At 49.2% G+C, this 23,554-nt stretch overlaps 1 protein-coding gene across 2 annotated transcripts in view; it reads left to right on the top strand.

The window, feature by feature from the left end:
• Window positions 1-19,923, top strand: part of ccdc102a (coiled-coil domain containing 102A) — a 46,566-nt gene extending 26,643 nt beyond the window's left edge. For both annotated transcript variants that reach the window (XM_040010852.1, XM_040010853.1), the window contains exons 2-10: window positions 193-612; window positions 845-1,237; window positions 6,595-6,818; window positions 7,248-7,356; window positions 8,793-8,909; window positions 9,357-9,566; window positions 16,846-17,016; window positions 17,729-17,832; window positions 19,497-19,923. In XM_040010852.1, coding sequence (XP_039866786.1) covers window positions 193-612; window positions 845-1,237; window positions 6,595-6,818; window positions 7,248-7,356; window positions 8,793-8,909; window positions 9,357-9,566; window positions 16,846-17,016; window positions 17,729-17,832; window positions 19,497-19,629 — 1,881 coding nt within the window. In that variant the 3' untranslated portion in view covers window positions 19,630-19,923. The remainder of the gene's footprint in view (window positions 1-192; window positions 613-844; window positions 1,238-6,594; window positions 6,819-7,247; window positions 7,357-8,792; window positions 8,910-9,356; window positions 9,567-16,845; window positions 17,017-17,728; window positions 17,833-19,496) is intronic.
• Window positions 19,924-23,554: the final 3,631 nt, after the last annotated feature.

Raw genomic sequence — 23,554 nt, 5'->3', positions numbered from 1 at the left:
CAACATGTACAACAATACAAGTTAATCACAGTGGGGGGAAACATAAAACAAACAAACAAAACAAAAATAAAATAAACGATTTTTATGGTTTTTAATACTTTTTATGTTATTAAATTTGTATTTTTAGGTTTATATTATGTTTTTGTTTTGTCTCTTTCTCATAGCGCTCTCTTTCTGTGTTTCTGTCTCCAGGGTGAGGACGATGCTCTCCTGATTCTCGGCGTCCTCGTCCACCCCGTCGCCTCCACCATGAACCACACTCCCAGCCCCCACCTGTCCGATGGCGGCAAGCAGGCCGGCGGCGGCCTGCTGTGCAGCTTGGGTCTGGGATCCGACCGGGGCGTCCGCTCCCCGGACAGCCTCACCCACACCCCCAGCCCCACGGGAGGAACGCCCAGCTCCAGCCCCCCGCTGCTGCTGTCGCCCGGCCTGGGGGGCCTCGGGCTCGGCTCCCTCGGGGCCATGGGCGAGGCAGCCGGAGCCGACTGGGAGAGCAGGGAGGAGCTGAGGCTCAGGGAGCTGGAGGAGGCTCGGGCCAGGGCCGCCCAGATGGAGAAGACCATGAGGTGGTGGTCGGACTGCACCGCCAACTGGAGGGAGAAGTGGAGCAAGGTGGGAGAAATGTAGCTCAGTGGCACGGAGCAGGGTGGAGACCGGGCTGGGTGGGGCCCTAGGTGGGGATGTGCTTCAGTATCTGAAAGAAAGGCTCAGCTATGGAGCTACAGATGAGCAGAAATAATATTATTAATAATAATGTGATACAGACGCTGAGGTGTTTTAGATGATGTCCTATAAAGAGGTTTGACAACCCGCCTGCTCAGTCAGTCGTCGTCTTTGTTTCCAGGTTCGTGCGGAGCGTAACCGAGCGCGCGACGAGGTCCGTCAGCTCAGGCAGCGGCTGGACACCCTCACCAAGGAGCTGACCGGCATCCGGCGCGAGCGGCAGGAGCTCGCCTCGGAGAACGAGACGCTACGGCAGGAGACGCTGCGCCTCCGCGGCGACCACGCGGCCCCGCCTCTGTCCGCCACGTCCCCCTCCTCCTCACCCGCGCACCCCCGCGGCGCTTCCTCGTCATCCTCGCCGTCCATCCCCCCTTCCTCCCCGGTGTCATCCTCCTCTTCCTCTCAGGTCCACGGCGACGTGAAGCTGGACAGGGCGGCAGAGGGACCGCCGGGATCTCCAGAACCAGAACCGGTGAGGGACGTGGACTTGGACAGGCAGAAGACGGGTCAGAAGGTGAGCGTGCTCTCAGCTGGCGTTCTTCTTCCTGGTTTTGGTTTCAGATTGAATTTCTTCCACACGAGGTCCTGACCTTTAACCTCTGCAAACTTTAGTTTTGCCTTTGTGCGTTTAAATGAAACATCTGCAGGATGCAGCTCTGACAAACTCGGTGCTCATGCGACCTGAAACAAATGATGCAATCATTAGACTGATCGGGGGGGGGGGCATTTTAAGGTTGGTGCTTGGTGCACATGAAGGATCTGATGATGGTTCATCCATGGACATCAGTGAGTCCCGACCCAGCAGGTAGCAACGTAAAAAATAAGTAAACAAATAAAAGTACGTACAAAAGAAATGAAGTCTGAGTGGGTCTGAACAGGATTCAGCTGAGTTTAGTAAAACGGTGACTGAAAGTTAAACCTGAGACCAACGTTCAGCTGTTGGAGAGATGAATGAGTGAAGGTGGTTTAACGCCCGCCTCCTTCACATCGGTGCGCTCGCATCCTCGGCTGCTACACGTGATCCGTGAATGTAGGCCACTCGGGCTGCTGTCTCCACCATGATAAAATACACCCCTGTTATAGCACCAGAGGTGTGTGTGTGTGTGTGTCCTATTTAGGAGGTACAGCTACCCTCTGCCTGTGCACGTGAACACTAATCACGCCGTGTCTCCAGAGGACGCTGTCTGCCGTCTCTGCCGTTGCTCCCATGAGGACAAACATGATTCAGCCTTTCATTGACTCTGTGGAGCTGCTTTGTTTCTGGAGGCCGATGTAACGCTCAGGCTTTATTCTGCCCAATAAAAACAGAAGAATGAAAACGCGACCGCAACAAAAACTGTAATGGGCTAAAAACGAGTCAGCCACACGTGCAACAGCATCAACAGCTGCTGCGCTGCAGGACTGCAGCTAACGCTGTTTATTGCACGGCTGTGCAATAAAACACCATGGCTGTGTTCTGTAGTTCACGTTATTGTAAAATTACTTCTGTGGCACTGAAAGCGCTCTCTCCAGGCTCCCGGGGATCGTTCGATGGTCAGGGTGTATTCCCGTCTTTCCCAAAACATTCCCTTTGGGAATTTCTCAGCATGATTTCCTGTTTCAGTTGATTCCTCGGCCTGGAATCGACTGGAGCGGTCTCGCGGGAGTTTTGCATCCATCGGCTGTGAGTTCTTACACTGAAATCCAGGAGCAGAGGAAACAGAAGCTGTCTGTCTGTGCTGGTGCCCGGCGAATATAGTGTTTACATGGAATACAGACTGGAGGGTGACGCAGGAACCTCGACACACCGTCTGTCCCGGGGGATTCTGAGCTGCTTCCAGGGAAGGTTAGAGTAAACATATCCTCAGTGAGTTCTACCCTGAGGACTCCTCTCAGCTGGGAATACCTGCAAAACCTCCAGAAATCCTGATCAGATGCCAGAACAACCTCACCTGGCTCCTTTTGGCACTTGCTCGTCACATCAGGCACCAAACCAGAGGGATCGGTTAAGTCTCCATCACTCTGACCTCAGCGGACCCTCGGGTCCTCAGGGATGCTGAAAGTGCAACACTGGCTTTAAAGATGGTACCTGGAAGTGCTGCTTCATGCTGACGTGAACCAGTCTCCTCGGGAATATAAGGCGGCGTTCTTTGGAGGCTGGTGTGGACACTTCCTGCTGGGCAGAGGCTGCAGGGTAGACCGGGATCAGTCAGAGACTCCTGGGTGTACGTCTCCTCCTGGCCTGGGATCACCTCGGGATCCCCGACAGGCTGGATGTGTGGACCAGCCTGTGAGCCTCTCTCGAGTCAAAAATGGGTGGATGTCCGTTATCATTGAGAGAGAGCGCCGTCACACTGTATGATTTAGAGACGGCTTCGTCCAGTGCCACAAGTCTCTTTGGCTTTCGGTTGAGTTCTGAAAGTGCTGCTCGGTTTTATCCGTGACCTGCACCTGTAGTATCAGAGGTGATGAATCATGTGACTAAAATAGGCCCGACACATCCTCTCAGCAGCTGGGGGACGTTCCCCTGCGGTCACGTTTAAATCATTCTGCTTCTCGTTTTATTCTCGACAGCAACTCTCTGCCGTGGGCAAGGGCCCACTTCCACTGGAGACAGCGGCGACCTTCAGTCTGCACTAACACCTGATTGGCTGCTTCAGTAGAAAGTTCTGGTGTCGGGTCTTTAGTTTTTATGTGTGAGAGTCATCAAACCCAGGGACAGGAAGGGAATTTTACTCATGAGCTTCAGCGCAGGCGGAGGTCGATGCGGTGCTTCACCTGCACCGCGCCGTCCAGCTTTCTACTGTGAAATCTGGCGGTGCGTGGAAAGCGGCAGACCTGAACGAACTGCAGCGTTACAGAACCCGAAACGATGAGCGGCACAGATCTGGCCTGCAGCGTGAAACACGCCGGGGATGTTTCTGGCCGCTTTGGCCTCCGAGCGATCATCAGAGCGTCGTTAAAGCGCCGCAGCCTTCCCGAGCGTTGTTGCATCCATCCGTGCAGGTTTGAGTTCATTAAACTTGAATCTGAGCTGACGTGAAAAAACCGAAGGCTGCAATCAAACGCAGGATTTCTGCGGTTTGTCTGCTGTTTGCAGCGGCGGTGGGTCCCTGTTTCTCCGCACACATGTTTGGGCTGCAGGGCTGCATGTAAACCGTGATTATGTGTCTGTCAACAGGCAGCAGAGGTGGTCTTGGAACGGTGGCTCGCTGCTGCTCTCACACAGCTCAGCCTCATTTCCTGTCTCCTTCCATTGTTCTCCTCTTTGAGTGCTTCCACATGTCAGGCTTTGTCTCACCCACAGCGGCACAGCGGGGCCCTCTGTTGGCCGTCGCCTGTAATGGCAGCGTGGCAGCTCTGTTTTCCACGTGTTGGGACAGAGCGTGCTCCGTGACCCTGTGTCGCTTTTCCTCACGCGTGAGTCTGGACGACGCAGTCCTGTTGGTGTTACTGCGTCCACACTGGAGGGTTTGCTGTCATCCTACAATGATCCAAACTGGAGCAGTGAAAACATTGACATTTGACTGAGTCGTGATCTTTATGCTTTCAGTCAGAAGAGCAGTGGTAGGGCTGGGCGATACGACCCAAAATTCATATCTGGATATTCTTTAGCTGGATGGTGATATACGATATAGATCTCGATATTTTTTTAAAGCCATAAAGTAAGAACAAAAAGAGAGTTCTTAGTCACACTGTCCCAGATCTCACACGGGCACCTTTATTAACATACAGCGCAGATGTACTCAGAAATAAATTATCAGCATTTATTAAATAATAATGCTCCATAAATAAAATAAAACAATGTTGTTTTTGTGCATAACGAAAAGCTCATAGTTGTGAAGTCAAAATGTAAACTAACAGACGCTGAGCATAAACAAGCATCTGTGGCCCTTATACACACAGTACGGTGATATTACGCTGAAGCACAGTACGTATCACTCCGCCAGGCTCCTCGGTAGCTGTAATGCTCCAACAATCCATCAAGCGCTGCGGCTCCGTAGCTCAGCAAAGTCGAACTAAAACATTTGTTGCTGAGCCTGTGCAGCACATAAATGCGGTTCGAGGTCAGTAAACACAACCAGAATTCATACATACGGCACACTGTCGATTTTTGAGAAAATCGAAGGATTTTAGGCGTCAACGCGTTAGCCCGGTTAGCTCGTTAGCCCGGTTAGCGTGTTAGCCCGGTTAGCGTGTTAGCCCGGTTAGCTCGGTTAGCCCGGTTAGCCCGGTTAGCTCGTTAACGCCGTCCAGCCCCACGCACGGGGCGATCCGCGGTAACTCATCAACGGAGATTTGCCCCTTTAATGCAGTTATGGCGTTAACGTGATTTTAACGAGATTACCGCTACCAGCACTAAAACCGTAATCTCCAAATGTTGTCTTTTTGTCGAGCAGCTCCTCTTTGATAGCTGCCGTGTCCACTTCATTGTGGCCACTACGTGAGTGTAGCCCCGAGTTACCCGCTGAGGGAGGCGGGGCAGGAAGGTAACACCTGCTAAAAGTTTTCACTTCCTGTTTCTCGACTTGCTACAACAAACCTGCTCAGTCAGAGGGAAGCGTTCCCACAGGCACGAGTGGAGCTCTGACGGTTGATTCTGCAGTTTGACCCTCTGTTAGCTACAGAAGCTGCACATGTCAGCAACAGGTGTTCTTACTGCAGTACACGTGTTGCTGTCTCAGCAGCTCGTGCATAAGCTAAATAAGGTGAAGGCTGTTTTCTTTTTTCAGTTTCTTCTATAGCTTATTATGGTCGCATGAATATTTGTGACGCTGATAATCGTGTTGTGAAAACCTGATGTTGTGACGATATCGTGACGCCTCAGACTGAACTAATTTGTGTTGTACAGTTATTTCATTTTTAACCTTAATTTATATTTTATTCCTTCCTAGTTAAATTTACCCTTTTTAATTTTTCATATTTATTTCCTATCTTATTCATAGCCTTTTCCTTTTTGTTTTCTTTGGTCACGAGCAGTTGTCCAAGCATTTCACTACATATCGTACTGTGTATGACTGTGTACGTGACAAATAAAATTTGAATTTGAATTTGAACTTCCTTTGGACGCTTGATCAATAAAACAAAGCATGGAAGTTTTTATCTGCTGAAGTAAAATCATAACCTGTGATTGGACGTGACAGCAGGACATTGATAAATCAGGTTCCCTGCTCTCTTCAGTGCCGGCACCTCCCGGTTTAAACTGTCTATCACTGTGATCGATATATCGATTGATCAATCGATTGCACTCACATTTACTTCAGTAAATCTCAGCTGCTTTAGTTGATCTCCGAACACCTGCGATGGTCTCAGCTTTGATGCCAGGATGTCCTTACTTTTGAGGGAGCACTTGAAGGCAGCGTGCTGGATGTCTTAGAAAGGAGCAGCTCTGGGTCGTGCGGGAGGCGAGTGATTGTTCTGTGGAGGAAATAAGGACGAGGTCTTTGCTGTCCGCCTGCCAGAGGGGACAGATTTACTGCGTGCTGCAGGACGAGCGCTACGCTTAGTTTTATTTCTGTTAAGGTCATTAAAAACACGCAACGTGAAAATGATGTGAGAGTTCGCTGGCAGCAACCTCAGAAATTCCAGTTGGGTGGGTCCAGATTTGGTGCTTTTTTTCATGTTGTTTTCCATCATAACTTCATGAGGAAACATCCACATGTTCAGGGCTGAAAAACTCATTTGAGCTAAAAGTCAAAGTTTACAGCAGGTTGCAGAAACTGTTCCACAAGTTTCAAGTCTTTGTTCTCTGAGTAAAACACAGCATGTCTGTCACATCGTCCCTCCCTCTGTCTTTACCTGCCAGCGTGCGTCCGTCTCTCCCACCTGTGTGCGGTTTAGCCTTCATGTCACCGTCTGACCTCCCGGTCTCTTTGTCTCCTTCTCCATCAGGACCTGGAGCTGCTCGATTCAGTGCTGCGCTCCCGAGCTCCGGGCGCCGACGCTCAGGAGGCCTGGGATGGCCGCGGCGGCGCCAACCCGGCCGGCTCGCGCCGGCAGGAGCGCAGCCGACAGCTGTGGGAGGACGCGGGGACGGCGGAGGAGGACTCGAGCAAACTGAACGCTCTGCAGCTTCGCCTGGACGAGTCCCAGAAAGTCCTGCTGAAGGAGAGAGAGTAAGAGAAGCGGGAAAAACACGACTTCTGGTTCTGTCAGCAGGGACAGCCCGAGGTCGCACCATCAGAGAAACATAATCTAGTCATAAATCAGCATTTCACCATAGAAATCCTTCTTGCCTGTAATGTTTTTTATCGATCGCGCCCAGAGATGTGAAACTCGTTTTACGAGTTATGTTATCGTTTCCACACCATCAGAAATCTGTAAAGACAGAAACCTGTCGGCTCGACTCTGAAACGGTAAGAACGTGAAGGTCACAGAGAAAGAACAAGAAAGCAAACAAACCACGAACACACGACAGATCGTACAGAAACAGGAAGTCTTCTGCCATTACATTTATTTTCTGTTATTTTATCACTCTGTTCTAGCACGAGTGGGTGTGGCGGGGAGTGTGGCGTGATTCATTCGTGCTGTCTGTTTCCCTGCAGAGACAAGCTGGCTCTGAGTAAGAGCATCGAGAGACTCGAGGCTGAGCTCAGTCAGTGGAAACTGAAGTACGAGGAGCTGAGCAAGAGCAAGCAGGAGGCTCTGAAACAGGTGAGGCACAGCACAGGTCACCCGAGCACAGCGGACGCTGCTTCGCGGGACGGTCCGTCTTCTTTAAACGTGCGCTCTGACTGTTTTTCTGCTAACAGACGAGCGCTCGTGTCTCTGAGCTCCGTGGTTCATCGATCACTGACCTGCTGTCGCACAACAAGAAGACAAAGACAGAGCAAAGCAGCCGAACCGAAAGAAAGCAGAAGGAGCAAACGTGACAAATACATCAAAAGTGCAACGAAGGAAGCTGGAGTGCGTGGTTCTCAGGGACTTCCTGTTAGACACGCGCTCGACTTACAGCTTGAATTTCATAGAAAATGTTCCTCACTTCAGATTTTCACACACAGTTTGGTCCACAAATAATTAGCGTTCATAACATTTAGTCAGCAAACGAGCTGAATGTGAGAGCTGCTGACGGCGTTTGAATTTCATTTCTAACTCCAGTGATCACGACAAAAGGACGATGAACACAGGTCGTGATTGTTTCAGCTCATTAAACTCGGTGTGCAGCAGCTGCACAGCATCATGCGTCTGTGACGTGTTCAGTTTGAATTTTCTGTTTTTACTTCTTTATACATCAGTTACTGTCAAACAGCAACTGATGCAACAGGACAGGCGCAGCTAACGTGCACAGCTGACCTTCAATTCAGCAACAACAACAACAGCAGCTGTTACAAATAAATAGGAACATGTAAGAAGAGCAGGAGTTCTTAAACATTTCAGTGATCACAGTTTTGCTTTTGTGTGAACATTTTCGGGTCTTTGAATGTTTTTATTTCTGGTGTTCAAACCTGTGGCCTCTGCTGATCGCGCAGTGATCGTCAGTCATCACGAGTCATAAACTTTCCAAAAAGCCCTTAAAATGACTTTACTAAGAAGTCTGATCGCTTCAAATGTCCCGGCAGGTCTTCAGCTGCAGGAGGCCTGCTGTGCTCAGCAGCGTCCAAATCATAAAGCCGAGTGTGACGATCTCTGTCTTTGTCGAACCACTAGGGGGCAGCACCGCTCCGCAGACGGCAGGTCTGATGAACATGAGTTAGATAAAAGCAGCAAAGTGGGGGTGGGGGGGCAGAAGATGTGAGAGATGTGTAGATGATGATGAAGGTGACGGAGTTCGTAGATAAGCGTGTTAGAAGATGCAGATGAAAGCGGGATCGCGCTGCAGGTTGGAGGAAGCGGATGAGACGAGAGGCAGAGATAAGGAGATATGACGGGGGGGTCACGCTTATCTCCACGCATGTTGTTTCAGATCCTCCAACGTCACAGGAGGCGTCTCACAGTGTCTGCTTTAAAGAAACAGCCGCCTCCCCCGAAAAACGTCCAGATAACATTAAATGTCAGGCGGCTTAAACGTGGATTTATTTCTAACATCAGCCTGAACGATGAAAGCCTGAGAGTCACTGAAAGATTAAATGTTCAATGTCTTCATCCTGCAGCTGAACCTGCTGAAGGAGATGCACCAGGACGAGCTGGGACGCATCTCCGAGGACTTGGAGGACGAACTGGGAGCTCGAACCAGCATGGACAAGAAGCTGGCCGAACTACGAGCTGAGGTGAGGGACCTGACAGCAGCGCGCGGGAATCACGACCCCGAGGAAAGACGTGGGAGACGTGAACGGACGTCGCTAACATTTATCAACAATTTCATACAGAATCAGATGAAAAATGTCAGACTGCTAAAAACAGTCTGTGAGTTTGTGGGTGCAGAAGCACTCAGGGAGGGGCGGCCCCCCGAGACAGACATGAATAATCACTAATGATTACATGCAGATGGATAAACACACAGTGAGTGAAGCACCCAGTGCATCATGGGAATCCCCCAGCAGCCTATAGCAGTGTAGCTTCAGAACAGCTGTTTATGTTATTTTAAGGCTAAAGTGGGCATTATTAGGGGTGTGGCCTCTTTGACTGACAGCTGGATGTTTGGGCCGCCGTACAGTCAATCCTGTCTCCACCGGCGTTTGCTGTGAAATCTGAGGCGTGTCGTGTGTTTCCTACAGATGGAGCGGCTGCAGGTGGAGAACGCCGCAGAGTGGGGGCGTAGAGAGCGCCTGGAGACCGAGAAGCTGGGCCTGGAGAGGGACAACAAGAAACTGCGAGCTCAGGTTGAAGACCTGGAGGAGCAATTAGCCAAGCAGCGCCGGCAGGCCGCCTCCGCACTCGACAGCGACCTGAAGGCCATCCAGACCGAGCTGTTCGAGAGGAACAAGGTGGGCGGGGCTTTCTGCATGCTTACTTCCCTCTCTTCTTTCCTTTTCCTCGCGTGTTCCTCCACGGTCTCATCCCTCACGCTGCACAGCTGTCAGGTTTTTTGGTCCTTCATTTCACGACACCGTGGAAATCCCTCCACAGATGTAGAGACGGGCGGCGTTCGGTCCGAGGCGGGCATCGGCCGGCTGAATAACGAGGAAATCACAGAAGTAAACCAAGTCTAATCAAAACCGGGAGACGCCGCCGGGTCACGGGGTGTCCATGTCGTCATGGTTACATGCAGGTTAACTGACATCCAATAATACAGATGGAGAAACTTGTACATGGGCAGAGACGGTGAAAGGTGAGGGGTCTCGAGCTGAGACGAGCAGGTTCATCAGCTTTAACCCGTTTCAAAGGTTGCAGATAAAAAATAGAAGATTAACAAACTTCAGCTTTTATTTCCTTCAAGCGGAAGATGAGAAAGTTTCTTTCAGGTGAAACGGCGTACCTGTAACCTCAGGTCAGGGGGTCGTTAAGGTCAGACGCCCTCCGAGCGCCCGATCCTGCCTCTCCCACAGCTCGTTAAATAAAGTGAGGAGTTAAAAAGAGAATTTCTGTGGCAGCTCAGAGTTAACCCGAGTCTCATCAGGTGCCTTCCACCTGCGACGATTACACGTTACTTACTTTCCCTGCAGCTGACGCAGGTCGCGTGCTGCACATGCAGAGCAGCTGCAGGCTTCATGCCACGTTTGTGTGGACGACACAGAGGAGACGTTTCCACCAGCAGCTGCTGCCTCTCACATTTCCACTGATTCACAAACGAGGTTGAAAGTGCAGGAGGTTTGGTTTCCTGCACACCGATGAGCTCGCGCTACGTGTTTGTGCCCCGACCTTGTCTTTCAGGAACAGCGTGTGTGTGTGTGTGTGTGTGTGTGTGTGTGTGTGTGTGTGTGTGTGTGTGTGTGTGTGTGTGTTTAAAAACAGAAAGATTGATTGTGTTTTGTGTTAAAACCACAGTATTGATCCGCACAGCGAACAACAAACAGGGCGAGTGATTGAAACACACACACACACACACACACACACACACACACACACACACACACACACACACAGACACACACACACACAGATTGATTGATAGCAGAATCATCTTCATCCTCAGTCGAGGCTGTGGATGCTACAGCACAGATTGATGTTCACTGTCACACACACACACACACACATGGACAGTGTGTGTGTGTGTGTGTGTGTGTCAGATAAGTCACCTGATCACAGTCAGGCGTGATGATGAGGAGAGGTAGGCGGAGGTGCGAGGTAAGAAACGGCGTTTAAAGGAAGTGCCGTGGTCACGAGGTTTAAGGAGCGACTTTGACGCCGGTTAACCAAAGTGGGCGGGGTTAAACTTTTGAACTGTTCCCAAATATTAGAAGCGAGTTATTGAAGCGACCTCCAGCGGGAGGAGTGATTCACCAGACTGAATCACTTCCTGTGTGGACATCCCCACCGTCCAATCAGCTGACAGTTGTAACCAAATGAATTCATAAAATACTAAAGAACAGCAACAGCTGATAAAAAACAAGCAGAAAACACCAAAGATAATAAAAACTCATCATTTAAATTCCTGAAAGAAGAAGAAATCCAGCAAAAACTAATCATAGGTCTTTGAAAATGATCAAACCAACACAAGGATAAATACAATTAACTGATAATAAAAAGCAAATTATTAAACGCCCAAACAGAAATCAGCAAAAGAAGCAGAAATGAAATAAAATAATAATTTAGGTGAGACTTCCTAAAGAGGAGCAGAGCACAGCTGGAGTTGTGACCCAGCAGGTCGCAGCATTAAGAAGTGAAAGCCTGATCCAGGTGACCCGAGGGCTCAGGTGGGTTCATAGCTCATCAGAGACGTGCTGAGGTCTGTACGCGCCTCCGCACGGAGCTGAGGCCCATTTTTTTTCAGCTTCCTGTGAAAGTGTGTGATGCTGCTGCAGTTCACAGGTCAGACTCGGGCGAAACAATCGCACCAATGATCAGGCAACATCTGAACCTTCCCGGGGCAGGAAACACTCCTGCTTCACCAACACGTTTAAGTTTTGGCTGAGAGGCTGAAAAAAGTCCAAATCTGATCCTGGCAGCACAACACAAACGAGGAAAAAGGCCGTGAACATCCAAACACAGAGGTCAGAGTTCAACAGCTTCAGAGCTCCAAGACAGCAGACAAACACGAACAGGCTCCTAGACGGGCTGCAGACACACAGAGTAAGAGACTATCAAAATAAAACAGGAAGTAACATCGACGAGACATGAGAGGATTCTGGGAATGAACTGAATAACCAGGAATCACACAAGTCTAAACACCGTCCATCACAGGTAAAGATCCAGGATAAAAATGCCAAAAGACAGAATACAAGACTCTGAGTATCAAAGAACTACAAACACAAAATGAACAGGCAGCAAACACGTCAGAGTAACCACACAGAGAGCAGAGGCCACGCTTTCATTTTCTCTTTCATTACTGCCGACAAGCATGGCGTCACACGGCGAGCCTCCCCGTGCTGTCAGCGGTTCGATCGGTCGAGTCGTTTGAGGTCAGGTCAGGCCATCCCAGAGTTCAGCGGGGCTGGGTGCTGCATCAAAGAAACATCTGGAAGAAGATCAGTGAGTGGATAAACAGTCTCCATGTGAGGAGGTTATTTAGGTTTTTTCTCAAAATGTCACAAATAAACCTGATACGGCCGTAAGGGACAAGTCTGCAAGGAGGGTAAGCAGTCAGTGAAACATCAGGAATGAATGATTACAAGGCCAACAGAGAGAGAGAGACGGGTTCATGCTTCAAACACAGGTCAAAGACCAGAGTGTGAGGCCGTCTGCCCCACAGCTCGCACCAAACAGGACGACGATCCCAGCACAGCAGCAAACAACGGAGCTGCCGCAGTGGTCCAAGGTCCAGACTGTGTGTGTGTGTGTGTGTGTGTGTGTGTGTGCGTGTGTGAGATGATCTCTGGTCCTTTTAAATGGCCTCATTAAGCAGCAGGGTGGGTGGCAGAAGTGTGTGTGGGTGTTTGTCAGTGTAAGTGGCCTCCATTACCGCCCATCCCACAGGGTTATTTATGAAGATGTCAGGCTGATTTAATGCTGCATTTAAAACACACACACACACACACACACACACACACACACACACACACACAGAGTAAAGATTCAGCGTAATGAATCAAAGGAAGTCAGACAGAATAATAATTAGACACTGTTTGAGCTGAAGCTGACTCGTAGTCTGTGAGGAAGACTCTGATGAAGAGGAGGAAAAGATGGCCGAAGGTTAAAGAAGTTTGTCCTGGTGGACTTTTGTCAAGGACCTGTTCAACGAGCTATTTAATAAAAAAACGTGGGACAGGAAACGGCAGAGTTTGCTGGTTAATTGAGATTAGACCTTCAAAATAAGAGCGAGGCATCTGATTGGTGAGCTGCTCTATTTTTGTTCCCAACCTTTCATTTTACTTCCTTCTGCTCCATCTTTTCTTTGTGTCTCTTCACATTTTCTTCCTCTTTGTGTTTCATTGAGCCGATATCGCCAAACCGCTCCGAGAAGCGCGCACAAGCCCCTCCCCCACTGTACGACTCCCGGGCAGCCCTCGTTATAAAACCAATTCTCCTCTTCATCGTCTGTGGGACTGCTGTCTAAATTAATGCTAAATTCTGCATGACAGAGGGGGAAGGGTGTGTGTGTGTGCGTGGGTGTGTGTGCGTGGGTGTGTGTGTGTGTGTGTGTGCGTGGGTGTGTGTGTGCGTGTGTGCGTGTGTGTGTCTTTGTTTTCTGTGAGCAGATGTAGCAGCAGACTTCAGGGTCTTTGCAGTCAAGGAGAAACATTTAACAGGCAGCGCAGCGTAACACACACACACACACGCACACACACGCACACACACACAAACACACGCACACACACACACACACACACACACACACACAAACACACGCACACACACACACACACACACATTTGTAGGACGGCAAACATTCCTGCTCATACGCCATCCTGTAATCCATGTTTAATGGAGTCAGGGACTTCCCGCCCCTCCCCCCTTGCCTCCCCGCCCTCCCCCGTCCTCTCCTCTTCTTCCACCCTCTCAGACAGCCATCGTCTGGAAATGATAAGACTGGGGGGATATTGGGGTCTCTGACCTGCTAAAGATAAAAGCAGGAAGTCCTCAAACTTCTCTGGCCGCAGATATTAAAATTAAATCACCTGCAGTAAATTAACTGAGTTCACACTGAGCACGGTTAACTGAAATAAGGACGGGCAAGATTTTAGAGATGTGTCGTTCTAGATTCTGTTCGCAGGTCTGGTTCTTTATTAATAACAGAGCAGTGTTTATGAGGAAAGATGGAGGCGGCGAGGGACGTCTCGCCGTGTGTAAAAGCATGTTTGTTCCGCAGTATCAGAAAGTCATCATTGAGAAAACAGTTCAGTTTTATTTATTTAGCAGCAAATTAGCACAAACCAACAATCAGACCTCTGTGAGCCGCGCTCGGGGAGCAAGAACCCGGCTCGGCCTGTATTGTGCTTTCTGCCCCGAACGTGTCAGAGTGAGAAATGCAGCAGCATCACTGAGGCGTGGCAGAGAATCGCCTGATCCAGCTCACCGACCAGCTTCGAGAGGGAAACGTCACACGGAGTGTAATTATCTCCTGAATTTAGCCATGTTTTATTAAATAAATCATTTTCATTAAACTTGGAAATGTGATAATATTTTTTTCCTGGATATGAAACTGTACGGGCAGCACGGAGGTCCTGGGTCCACTCTGTGTGGAGTTTGCGTGGGTTCTCTCGGGTACTCCGGCTCCCGGAGACATGCAGTTAGTGGCCACAGGAGTGACAGACTGTCCAGGCTGTAGCCTGTTGTGAGATGATCAGGACCCACACAGCGTGCGATTGTTGCTTACAGCACTTTTATTTTGACCCACAGTTTTCCACTGTTTCAGCACTTTGTATTCAACCAGGATGCCAGCTTTCCAGCACCTTCCCACACCACACCAACCACTCCTTCCCGACCCCAGACACTGAAAAAGGGCAGAGTTCATTAGTGGCACCTGTCGCCTCCGACCTCGCGGCATCGCCCCATGTGCTTATCGTACCACCCCTCCATTGCAGCAGAGCCAGAGACCACACCCCTGCCACACCCATCTCTAGTTATAGGCCCGCGTGACCCTGATAAGGATAAGCCACAGATAACGGATGAAACTGCACAGCTGGGGTTACATGACATTAAATGTTACAGTGAAAGCTGTAGACTGATCTGTAGCTGATCGAGCGGACCTGTTCCTGTGTTGGATGATAACATGTCCAACCTTTCTAATAATGAGCTCGCTGTATGTGCAGTAATCTCTGCGAGCCAGAAACTCAGATTAATCTAAATACACAGTTTAGCAGCTTTTTCTACCCTTGGATCCAGATGATGGCGCCGAGAGGGGGTAGAAACCCCACCCACCAACTGCTCAAACATGTTTATGAGGGGCAACCAATCAAAAGAAAGTTGTCTTAAAAGGGGAGGAGCTAAAACAGCTGGTTTCAGATGGAGGATGAACTGAGGGGCTGCGCAGAGGATCAGGTACAGAAGGATTATTTTGGACTGTGAATCATGCAAAGCTGCTCTGGGAGGGTCAGTTAGCATTGCCGTGGTTCCTGTGATACAGATCCACTGGGATTATCTCACAGGTGTTTATCACAGAAAATAATCTCCGTTGGAGGTAAAAGTTTATGATAATCCATAAACAGGCGCTACTGCTTTTTAGGCTAATAGATGAAGCATCGTCACGGCTCGAGCGTGGCTGAGCTCCGGTGTTTCCCAGGATGTCCCTGACTGGGACGTGTTCACAGATCTACTGACGTATTTATGTTGGAGGACCAAACAAGCAGATGTGAAGCGTCAAACTCTTTACTCCAGACGTCCAACCTTCTGACTTTGAGAGGATGGAAAAGATCATTTGTGGGTTTAAACACTTCCAGAATTGTTTTTGCTGGTAAAATAATCCAAGAAAATATGCAGTGTGTCATCTAAGCAAGCACTGTGTTGCCCCTTTTTAAAGACGTTACCAGTAAGGAGCTCGCCAAAGCAGAGCAGTCATGTCAGACATGTTTCTGACCTCCTGGACTTCTGCCTCGTCCCACTGTCTCGCAGACAGGCTGCACTGGTCTTTGTTCTAATGCTTCACCTGTGAAACACCACCTCTCCAGTCACCACCCTCCACTCTTCATCCTCCTCATTCCCTCCTCTCCAGACCCCACCCCCTCTTTTAATCATCCGTTCTCTTTGTTTGATCTGGCTCTGAGCTTGCACTTGTATTTGTGCACCACTCATCATTTAAATACTGACTGAGGGGGGAGGGGAGGAGGTGTGTGTGCAGGGTCTGAAGGAATTTGTCGTTATTTGAACAACAGATTGGACCTGAATTCCTCCTCCAATCAAACTGCTGTCCGTGCGCCGTCTCGCTGAGGACATAGAGGAGATCGAAGTTAGTAATAAGAGAAAAATGTAATACCTAATAACGCTGAGAGATGGATCAGAAATACAGATGTAGATAAATAAGGATGTTCCCACTCCCCGGCTTTTATTATCACTGTATGCGTCTCGTTTCTGTCCATCGCAAGTTCAGAAAAGCTTCCTGCTGTCTGGGGAGCCATTAGGCTGCGGGGGGGGGGCACACAGTGGTGCATTATTAATCCTGCCATTAGCTCCAAGTGCAAACCAGTCAAATGGAGCTTTTGTTGTGCTAAACCCGACTGTGACCACAACTACCTGTAATTACACCCTCGTGAAGACACGGTTTCACGTTCCGATGCTCCTCAGAGAGGCTGCGGTCGCTTCTGCCTGCAGCTGCTTTAGAAAGCTGAAGCCTGCGGCGTGCAGCACACGATAAGGAAGTGCACGCTTTAAAGTGCTTCATCTGTCAGTTTCATATAATCCTCACGCAAGAGCACAAGGCTCCTGACGTGTTCATGTAAAGGTGCGTCTGTTATTCAAACACTCAGAACTCACAGATTATTTTTAAACGTTGAAGCATTTAACGTTAGCATTTAGCCAGAGGTCATCTGACCGGATGTCATGAAATATGCCAACAACCACAAAATAAGAAAAAAATCCAACCGTTGCTCTAATGTCGCTTTTCCATTAACAAAAACGCATGTCAGCCATTTCCTGGGTGATAAATGAGTGAAGGCGTTCCTGATCGTGGTTAATCAGCTGTGAGAATCTGAGGTGGAAACGCCAGCGTCTGAACTCTTTCTCTGTCCTCAGGAGCTGGCCGACCTTCGCCACATTCACGCTAAGCTAAAGAAGCAGTTCCAGGAGAAGACGGCAGAGCTCGCCCACGCCAACCGGAGGGTCGAGAGCCACGAGGCCGAAGTTAAAAAGTTACGACTGAGGGTGGAGGAGCTTAAGAAAGAACTGGGACAGGCTGAGGATGAGGTAGGAACACGGCTACGCAGGTATACGGCTGGGTCACAGATTATGGTTGATCTCATCTGCTTATCCAGCTTCTGACCCCGCCCACATCTCCATGACTCATTCCAAACGACCAACTGACTGACCAGATCAGATCTGAACCAGTCATTCCTGAAAAAACAACCAACACACAAACAAACCAGCCAGTCATGTGACCAACTAACCAAAATCATGCAGTCAGTTAAAAACTGGCCCTCCTTCCACCAAACCAACCGACCCGCCAGCAAATGACAAACAACCAGACAACTGGCTAAACCAATCAGCTACCATCAGAGCTGACACCTACAAACAGATTTTGTTAGTTATTCCAGACAGCGTCAGACAAACCAACCAGCAGCCAGTTCAAAACTTTATGAACCTCCGTTCTGACCGATTGAATTAATCGAACAGCTGACCGATAAATACTTCTGTGACTAGGTGGGGTTTTTTTCTCTTAATATTTTCAGGAGAATTTGAGGTGATACAAAGTCTGGTGTATTTAAAGTGTTAAATATTCATTTTGAAGCTGTCTGTGTGGAGAATATTCCTTGGCTCTGGATGGAAGCATGCTAGCTGCCACAGCATCGACCGCTGTGTTTCGGCGCCACAGCAGCGTCTCGTGTTTGAGTTGTGCCGTCTGGCTGATATCGTGCAGTCTGAAGCGGGATTTATGCGTCTGCATTTTTTGCGTTTCCAGCTGGATGAGTCTCAAAATCAGACCCGGAAGCTGCAGAGGTCTCTGGATGAGCAGGTGGAGCAGACGGAGAACCTGCAGGTGCAGCTGGAACACTTACAGTCGAGGTAAGACTTTTTGCACCCGGTGTCCTACACCTTTGTCTCATTTCCTGTTGTGATATGAACTCAGTCACTATTTGCTGAAGCAGACTTGACAAACGTGAAGCCGACGGCGGCGCGGCATTTATGACTCATATCGCTAAAATGTTAGAAACATTTCTTAAAACTTTTGATTTACAAGTTTTGATGAAAAACATTGTAGCAAATTTGGTTCTCGTAAACCTGATGCTGGGCTTGTAAACAACTTGTTAACATTGCCCTGTGGCAGTAGGGGAGTTGTAGTTTTTAGGACTTGTAGTTTTATCCAAGCAACAACATCTGGGCCTGAAAAATTAAGCCAGCGCTGAAAGCTGCTAATGTTGGAATGCCGGGATGGAGAAATCAGCAGTTCATGGAAGCATCTCGCTTCTGACAACATGGACAGCATCCATCTTTGAGATACAGTCTGTTGATTTTGTACTTTAGCTTCTTCTGTTCCTTCCTGCCAGCCCACAGCTCCCACAGCTCCCACAGCTCAGCTCAGTCTGTCCCGTTTCTGATACAAACACTTACGCTCAGCTAGAGTGTCGGCATGTTTAGTAACACTTCTCACACTCCTGAAAAGCTCTACAGGCTCTTACTCAAAACACACCTTCAGGAGCGTGTGTGTGTGTGTGTGTCTGTGTGTGTGTGTGTGTGTGTGTGTGTGTGTGTGTGTGTGTGTGTGTGTGTGTGTGTGTGTTTTAAGCTGACAGCCTACTTGTAGCTGCCAGGCTCAATGTGAGTCTTGGCACTGCCTTCATTTATTGTTCAGAGATTAGCTTTGCTGTGTGTGTGTGTGTGTGTGTGTGTGTGTGTGTGTCTGTGTGTGTGTGTGTCTGTGTGTGTGTGTGTGTGTGTGTGTCTGTCACTCAGCTCTATCAGCTTTGCACAGTCCTCCGCTCTCTCTTCCTCTCCTCTATGCTCTCTCTCCCATTTTCTCCACGCTGTTGCTCCAGCACCCAGCAGCCAATCACTGAGCTACCGGTCACAGGTTGCCGTAGTAACAGGGATCTCGCTCTCTCTCATGCCTCTGCTGATGTCGCGGAATGACAGGCATGTCGGCATGGCAACAGCTTGAGGAGACTGACACAATCTTTGTGTTTTGGGTTTTTGTCGAGGGCGCCGCTTCTCTTCGTGCTTTCATTCAGTTTGTCGGCGGCTGCTCGACTGTCTGTGCTGCTCACAGCGTGCCGTGTCGTCGTACACCGGGTCTGCAAAGCATCTGAAGCCTGCGGCCTGTCCGCCGTCCAGCAGGGGGCGGTGCCTCTGAAGTCTGATTGGATAGAAGTCTGTGAGCTCAGGAACTGTGTCGACTTAATACAGCTCAAACATCCTCGTCTCTGCAGGTGTTACGAAGGAGGATATTATCTGTAGAGGCCAATCAGTTTGTGTATCAGGCTGTAAACATGCTTATTTCTGCTGGAAAGCTTTAACATGGGAGTCTATGGGGACTGACTCGCTGCTGCCCCTGCTGGGCTTCAGAGGAACTGCAGGTTTTTAGCACTTTAGCATGTTAAGTCTGTTTTTTTGGTGACTCGCCCGCCGACTGATTTCAGGCAGTGTCTGGAAACACTTTTCCCGAGGTCGCTGAGCCCATCTGACTGGAGTGAGCGGACGTTATTTTAACCCTCTCTCTGTCTTCCTGTCAGACTGCGGCGGCAGCAGCAGAGTCCCGGCCTCTTCGGGAAGATGCGATCGGCTCGCTTTGGTCCTGAGAACCCCGACGGTCCCAGCAGCGATGTGGACGAGGAGGACGAGGAACTGCAGCTCCAGATCCCATGACACACACACACACCTGCACGCACGCACGCACGCACACACACACACACACACCAACATCAGCAGTCGCGTGATGATGGTGAAGATTGTCGCTCTCAGCTGAAACCTGATGTTTGGCAACACAAAGTAAATCAGTCCCAACCAGCGAGCAACATGAATCAGCTTTACAGCGCACCTGTGCATGCACCTGCAGCGACAGGTGACGGTGTCTTCGACCAATCATCATTTAGCAGAACAAAGAAGTTTCAACAACAGACGTTATCCTTGCAAACACACACACACACACACACACACACACACACACAGCAGGATGAAGCCCAGCCGGAGTGTGACAGGCGTGAACAGGAAGTCCGGATCGTCTGATCCTCATTAAAAGAACTTAACTCAGACCGAACTGCAGGACAAGCCGACATGTTTTTATCCTTTCCACGTGCTCGCTCATTCTTACCTCACACCATCGTCACGAGCATCACAGCTGCTCCAGCTGTGCTGCTGTATTCACATCTGCAGTATTAGAACTCCGCCCAGAGGGAGAAAAGTCTGAGGTTCGAAGAGTTCAAAAAAATTATTTTATGCAGTGTTTCTGAATTTGAGTTTTTCTGCCAAATACCAAAGTGTTTAAAGTTCACGGGCCTCGCTGAGATCACTCGAACGCAGCATTCACACGCAGGAAACAGGCGGCTGAGGAGTGTGACGCTGCTCCACGCGACGATGTCACGACATGACGCTGTGCACCTGTACACCTGCAGGGATCACAGGCTTACAGGTGTAAGGCGTCCGCTTTCCTCTGCTCCCCTTCTGAGGCCACTCAGAGCGATTTAAGTCTCTGTAAGGGAGTGGGCGGGGCCAGGCTGCAGGAAGAAGTCCCGCCAACAGCAGATATTCAGAACACCCGCTGAGCTGTGTAATGTTTACTATAATGTGTTCTCAGCAGGACTGAAGCTGAGTGGAGCTTAAAGAGTGTGAGGAAAAGAAAGCTTCACATCTATGAGGGAGGAGTCAGCGAGAGAGGCGTGGCAGGGCGGAGTCAGAGTGTTTGGAGCAGGAGCACCTGTAGCTCCGGCTGTGTGTCTGCTTTTATTTAACCTGAGCTGCTTTCTGCTCGCTTCCAGGGAGATAATCACTAACACTAGCATTAGCCCAGGGTACACCTGGGATCAGCCTCTCACCTGGAGTTCAGGTGTTTCCCAAATCAAATGCACGTGTCTCCTGTTGATCCACCTGTGTAGGCTTCCTGTGAGTTCTCAGTTTCATGCTAGAAAACCTCCACAAACCAAATCCTCTGTGAGCGGTTTCGTGGAGAAGCCTCCATCCTAACCCTTCTTTTCCACCAAACTGCCTCCACCAACCATGTCAGTGTGCATCCACCTGAGCCTTCTTACCTCAGAGTGTCACATCCTGCTGCAGCTGCATCGCTGACGGCACAATTTGACGCCCTGGAGTGCGAACAGGTCGGCCGAGCTGTGACGTCAGCTCGCTGCGCGCTTCTTTGCTTTAGCGGATGTAGACGGTGGGAAGAAAGTAGTCCCTAAACGATACTGCAGGGTGTGTGTTTTCTTTGTTTTTAAGTAAGTGGGCACACAAAACACAACAGAAATAGGAAAAAACACGTTTTCAAAAGCACAAGGGAAGTGTTTCTGGGGAGACAATAACCCGACGGACCAGTTGCAGGAACCAAAATATGCTAAGAATCGCGCTGGGAGACTCTTCAAAGATGTGGAGGATCTATCGGTTTTGTGAGGAAAGAAAAGAGGAGAGATAAGTGTGTTAGCCTAAGAATCTGTCATCAGTATTATATGAATCCATCCATCCACTTCTCCTTTTTAGGGTCGCGGGGGCGCTGGAGCCTATCCCAGCTGTCATTGGGCAAGAGGCGGGGTACACCCTGGACAGGTCGCCAGTCTGTCGCAGGGCCAACACACAGGGACAGACAACCATTCACACTCACATTCACTCCTGCATTCACACCTATGGGCAATTTTTCAATTAACTATCCTCACAAAGTGCATGTCTTTGGACGGTGGGAGGAAGCCGGAGTACCCAGAGGGAACCCACGCAAACACGGGCAGAACATGCAAACACAGAAAGACCCCGACCTGATGGTGGAATTGAACTCGGGCAACAGTGCTAACCACCGTGCCATCGTGCGTATGAATCGTGGGATTAAAACACACTTACCGAGCATGTTTTGGTTCCCGCAACTGGTCCATCAGGTTATTGTCTCCCCAGAAACACTTCCCTTGTTTTTTTCCTATTTCCGTTGTGTTTTTTGTGCTTTTGCAGCGTTTTTCTTCTTGCTGGTGTTTTCTTAAGTTGCAGTCCGTTTGGCCTTTCAGGGCCACCGTAGGTAGCTGCAAAAAAAGCATTCCCAATGAGTGTTTCTGACACTGCACTAACAACAGGAAGGGGTGCTCTGGATTTTGAGGTGAAACGTCCCTGAGACAAAGACGATTTAGACCCAAATGATCGGCCGTCACAGTCTGGGAGGTGAAGCTTCCTGTAACGACGCAGTATTTAGCATTTTCATGTCGAGTGTGCAGATGCTGTGAGGGAGGATGGGAAGCTCTGAGGATGCGATCTGAGAACCAAACACTTCAGAAAGATCCACTCATGAAACAGTCACACGATGCCGCTGTGACAGCAATAAACCATTCATCCGTTCATCCGTTCATCTTCCACCAGCCTCGCCTTCACTCTGCCTCGACTCTGATGCTGGAAGGGGACCAAGACATTTGTACTGACCAGGATTCTGTATTCCTGCTATTTATGTTGTTGTTCTGGTTTAGTTTTTATAAATGATCTGTACCACCGTGTTTTCTATTAGCTCTATAAATGTCAGCTGTACATACGAACACGAGTCCCCGTGTGTTTTTCCTCTGTGTGCGCTGTGATTTATTCATGAGTGGGTCACAGTAATCACCACCTTTATTGCAGAACTCCGTAAAGCAGCCTCGGCTTTAGCTCCACACGGGCACTAATGAGACAGAAGTTAGCAGGGTCGAGGGCAAGTTCTGCACAGGACACGAACGAGCACCGTGAAAGGTCGTCAGCAGCACACCCGTCTGTGACGGAGCTTTCAGCAGCAGCATTTAGGAGTGATTGGGGGTCTTTTATTTTGAAAAGAGCCCACATTTCTGCTCCGTTCCTGTGTCCGACTTCCTGTCCTCGTCCTCCTGGTTCCTCCGTGACCTGAAGGTCGGGGTCACATCCGTGGCCTCATACCAAACAAGTCGTCTGTGTTAAAGTTGTCATGGTAACCATGTGTTGACTGCGACCATTGCTAACAACGTTGCAAACGATTGTTCCTTTTGTACAGTTTAGTTTAGTTTCCGCCTCCATTTTTTTCCATAATAAACTTTTTTCAGTTTCTGTGAATATCATCATAACATCTTCATGAAGTGATGCATTTTTTGACCACGTCTCACTCCAGAAATCCAACATGGCGGCAGCTTAAATGCTGTCATGAGGCCTGTGACATCATGATGTCTGCATCCATGTTTGATACATGGCGAGTGTTTCTGCATCTAAAGGAGCCCGCTGAGGGTGTTCGGCTGGGCCAGGAGTCGATAACCTGCGGCTCCGCGTGGTTTGGGAAAATAAATTAGTAATAAACAAGTATTTAGCTGAAGTGTATTTTATTTATGTTAGTGCTTTTTTTAACTTGTAGTTCTACATTGGAAGATTATTGTGATATTGAAATACAAAAATAAAATTATATTATTTTTTCATCGCTCAAAATAAGCGTCCCACTCGCAGAAGCCGGTGTACCCGCCGAAACGCCGTGCACTTACCGAGACTTTCAACCCCAGGTAGGCCAGTTATGGATCTTTGGATCCACATTATGTCAGCAGCTCCACCGTGAGCTATGTTAAAAACAAACAGCGCTCAAGCCTCAGACGACAGCTTACAGTCCTGCTGTTCAGAGGTT

This window comes from Simochromis diagramma, unplaced genomic scaffold (genome assembly GCF_900408965.1).
Source record: "Simochromis diagramma unplaced genomic scaffold, fSimDia1.1 OVJJ01000603.1, whole genome shotgun sequence".
Classification (NCBI taxonomy): Eukaryota; Metazoa; Chordata; class Actinopteri; order Cichliformes; family Cichlidae; genus Simochromis; species Simochromis diagramma.
Note: the sequence above shows the minus strand (reverse complement) of the source record. Positions and strands in the feature narration are given on the sequence as shown.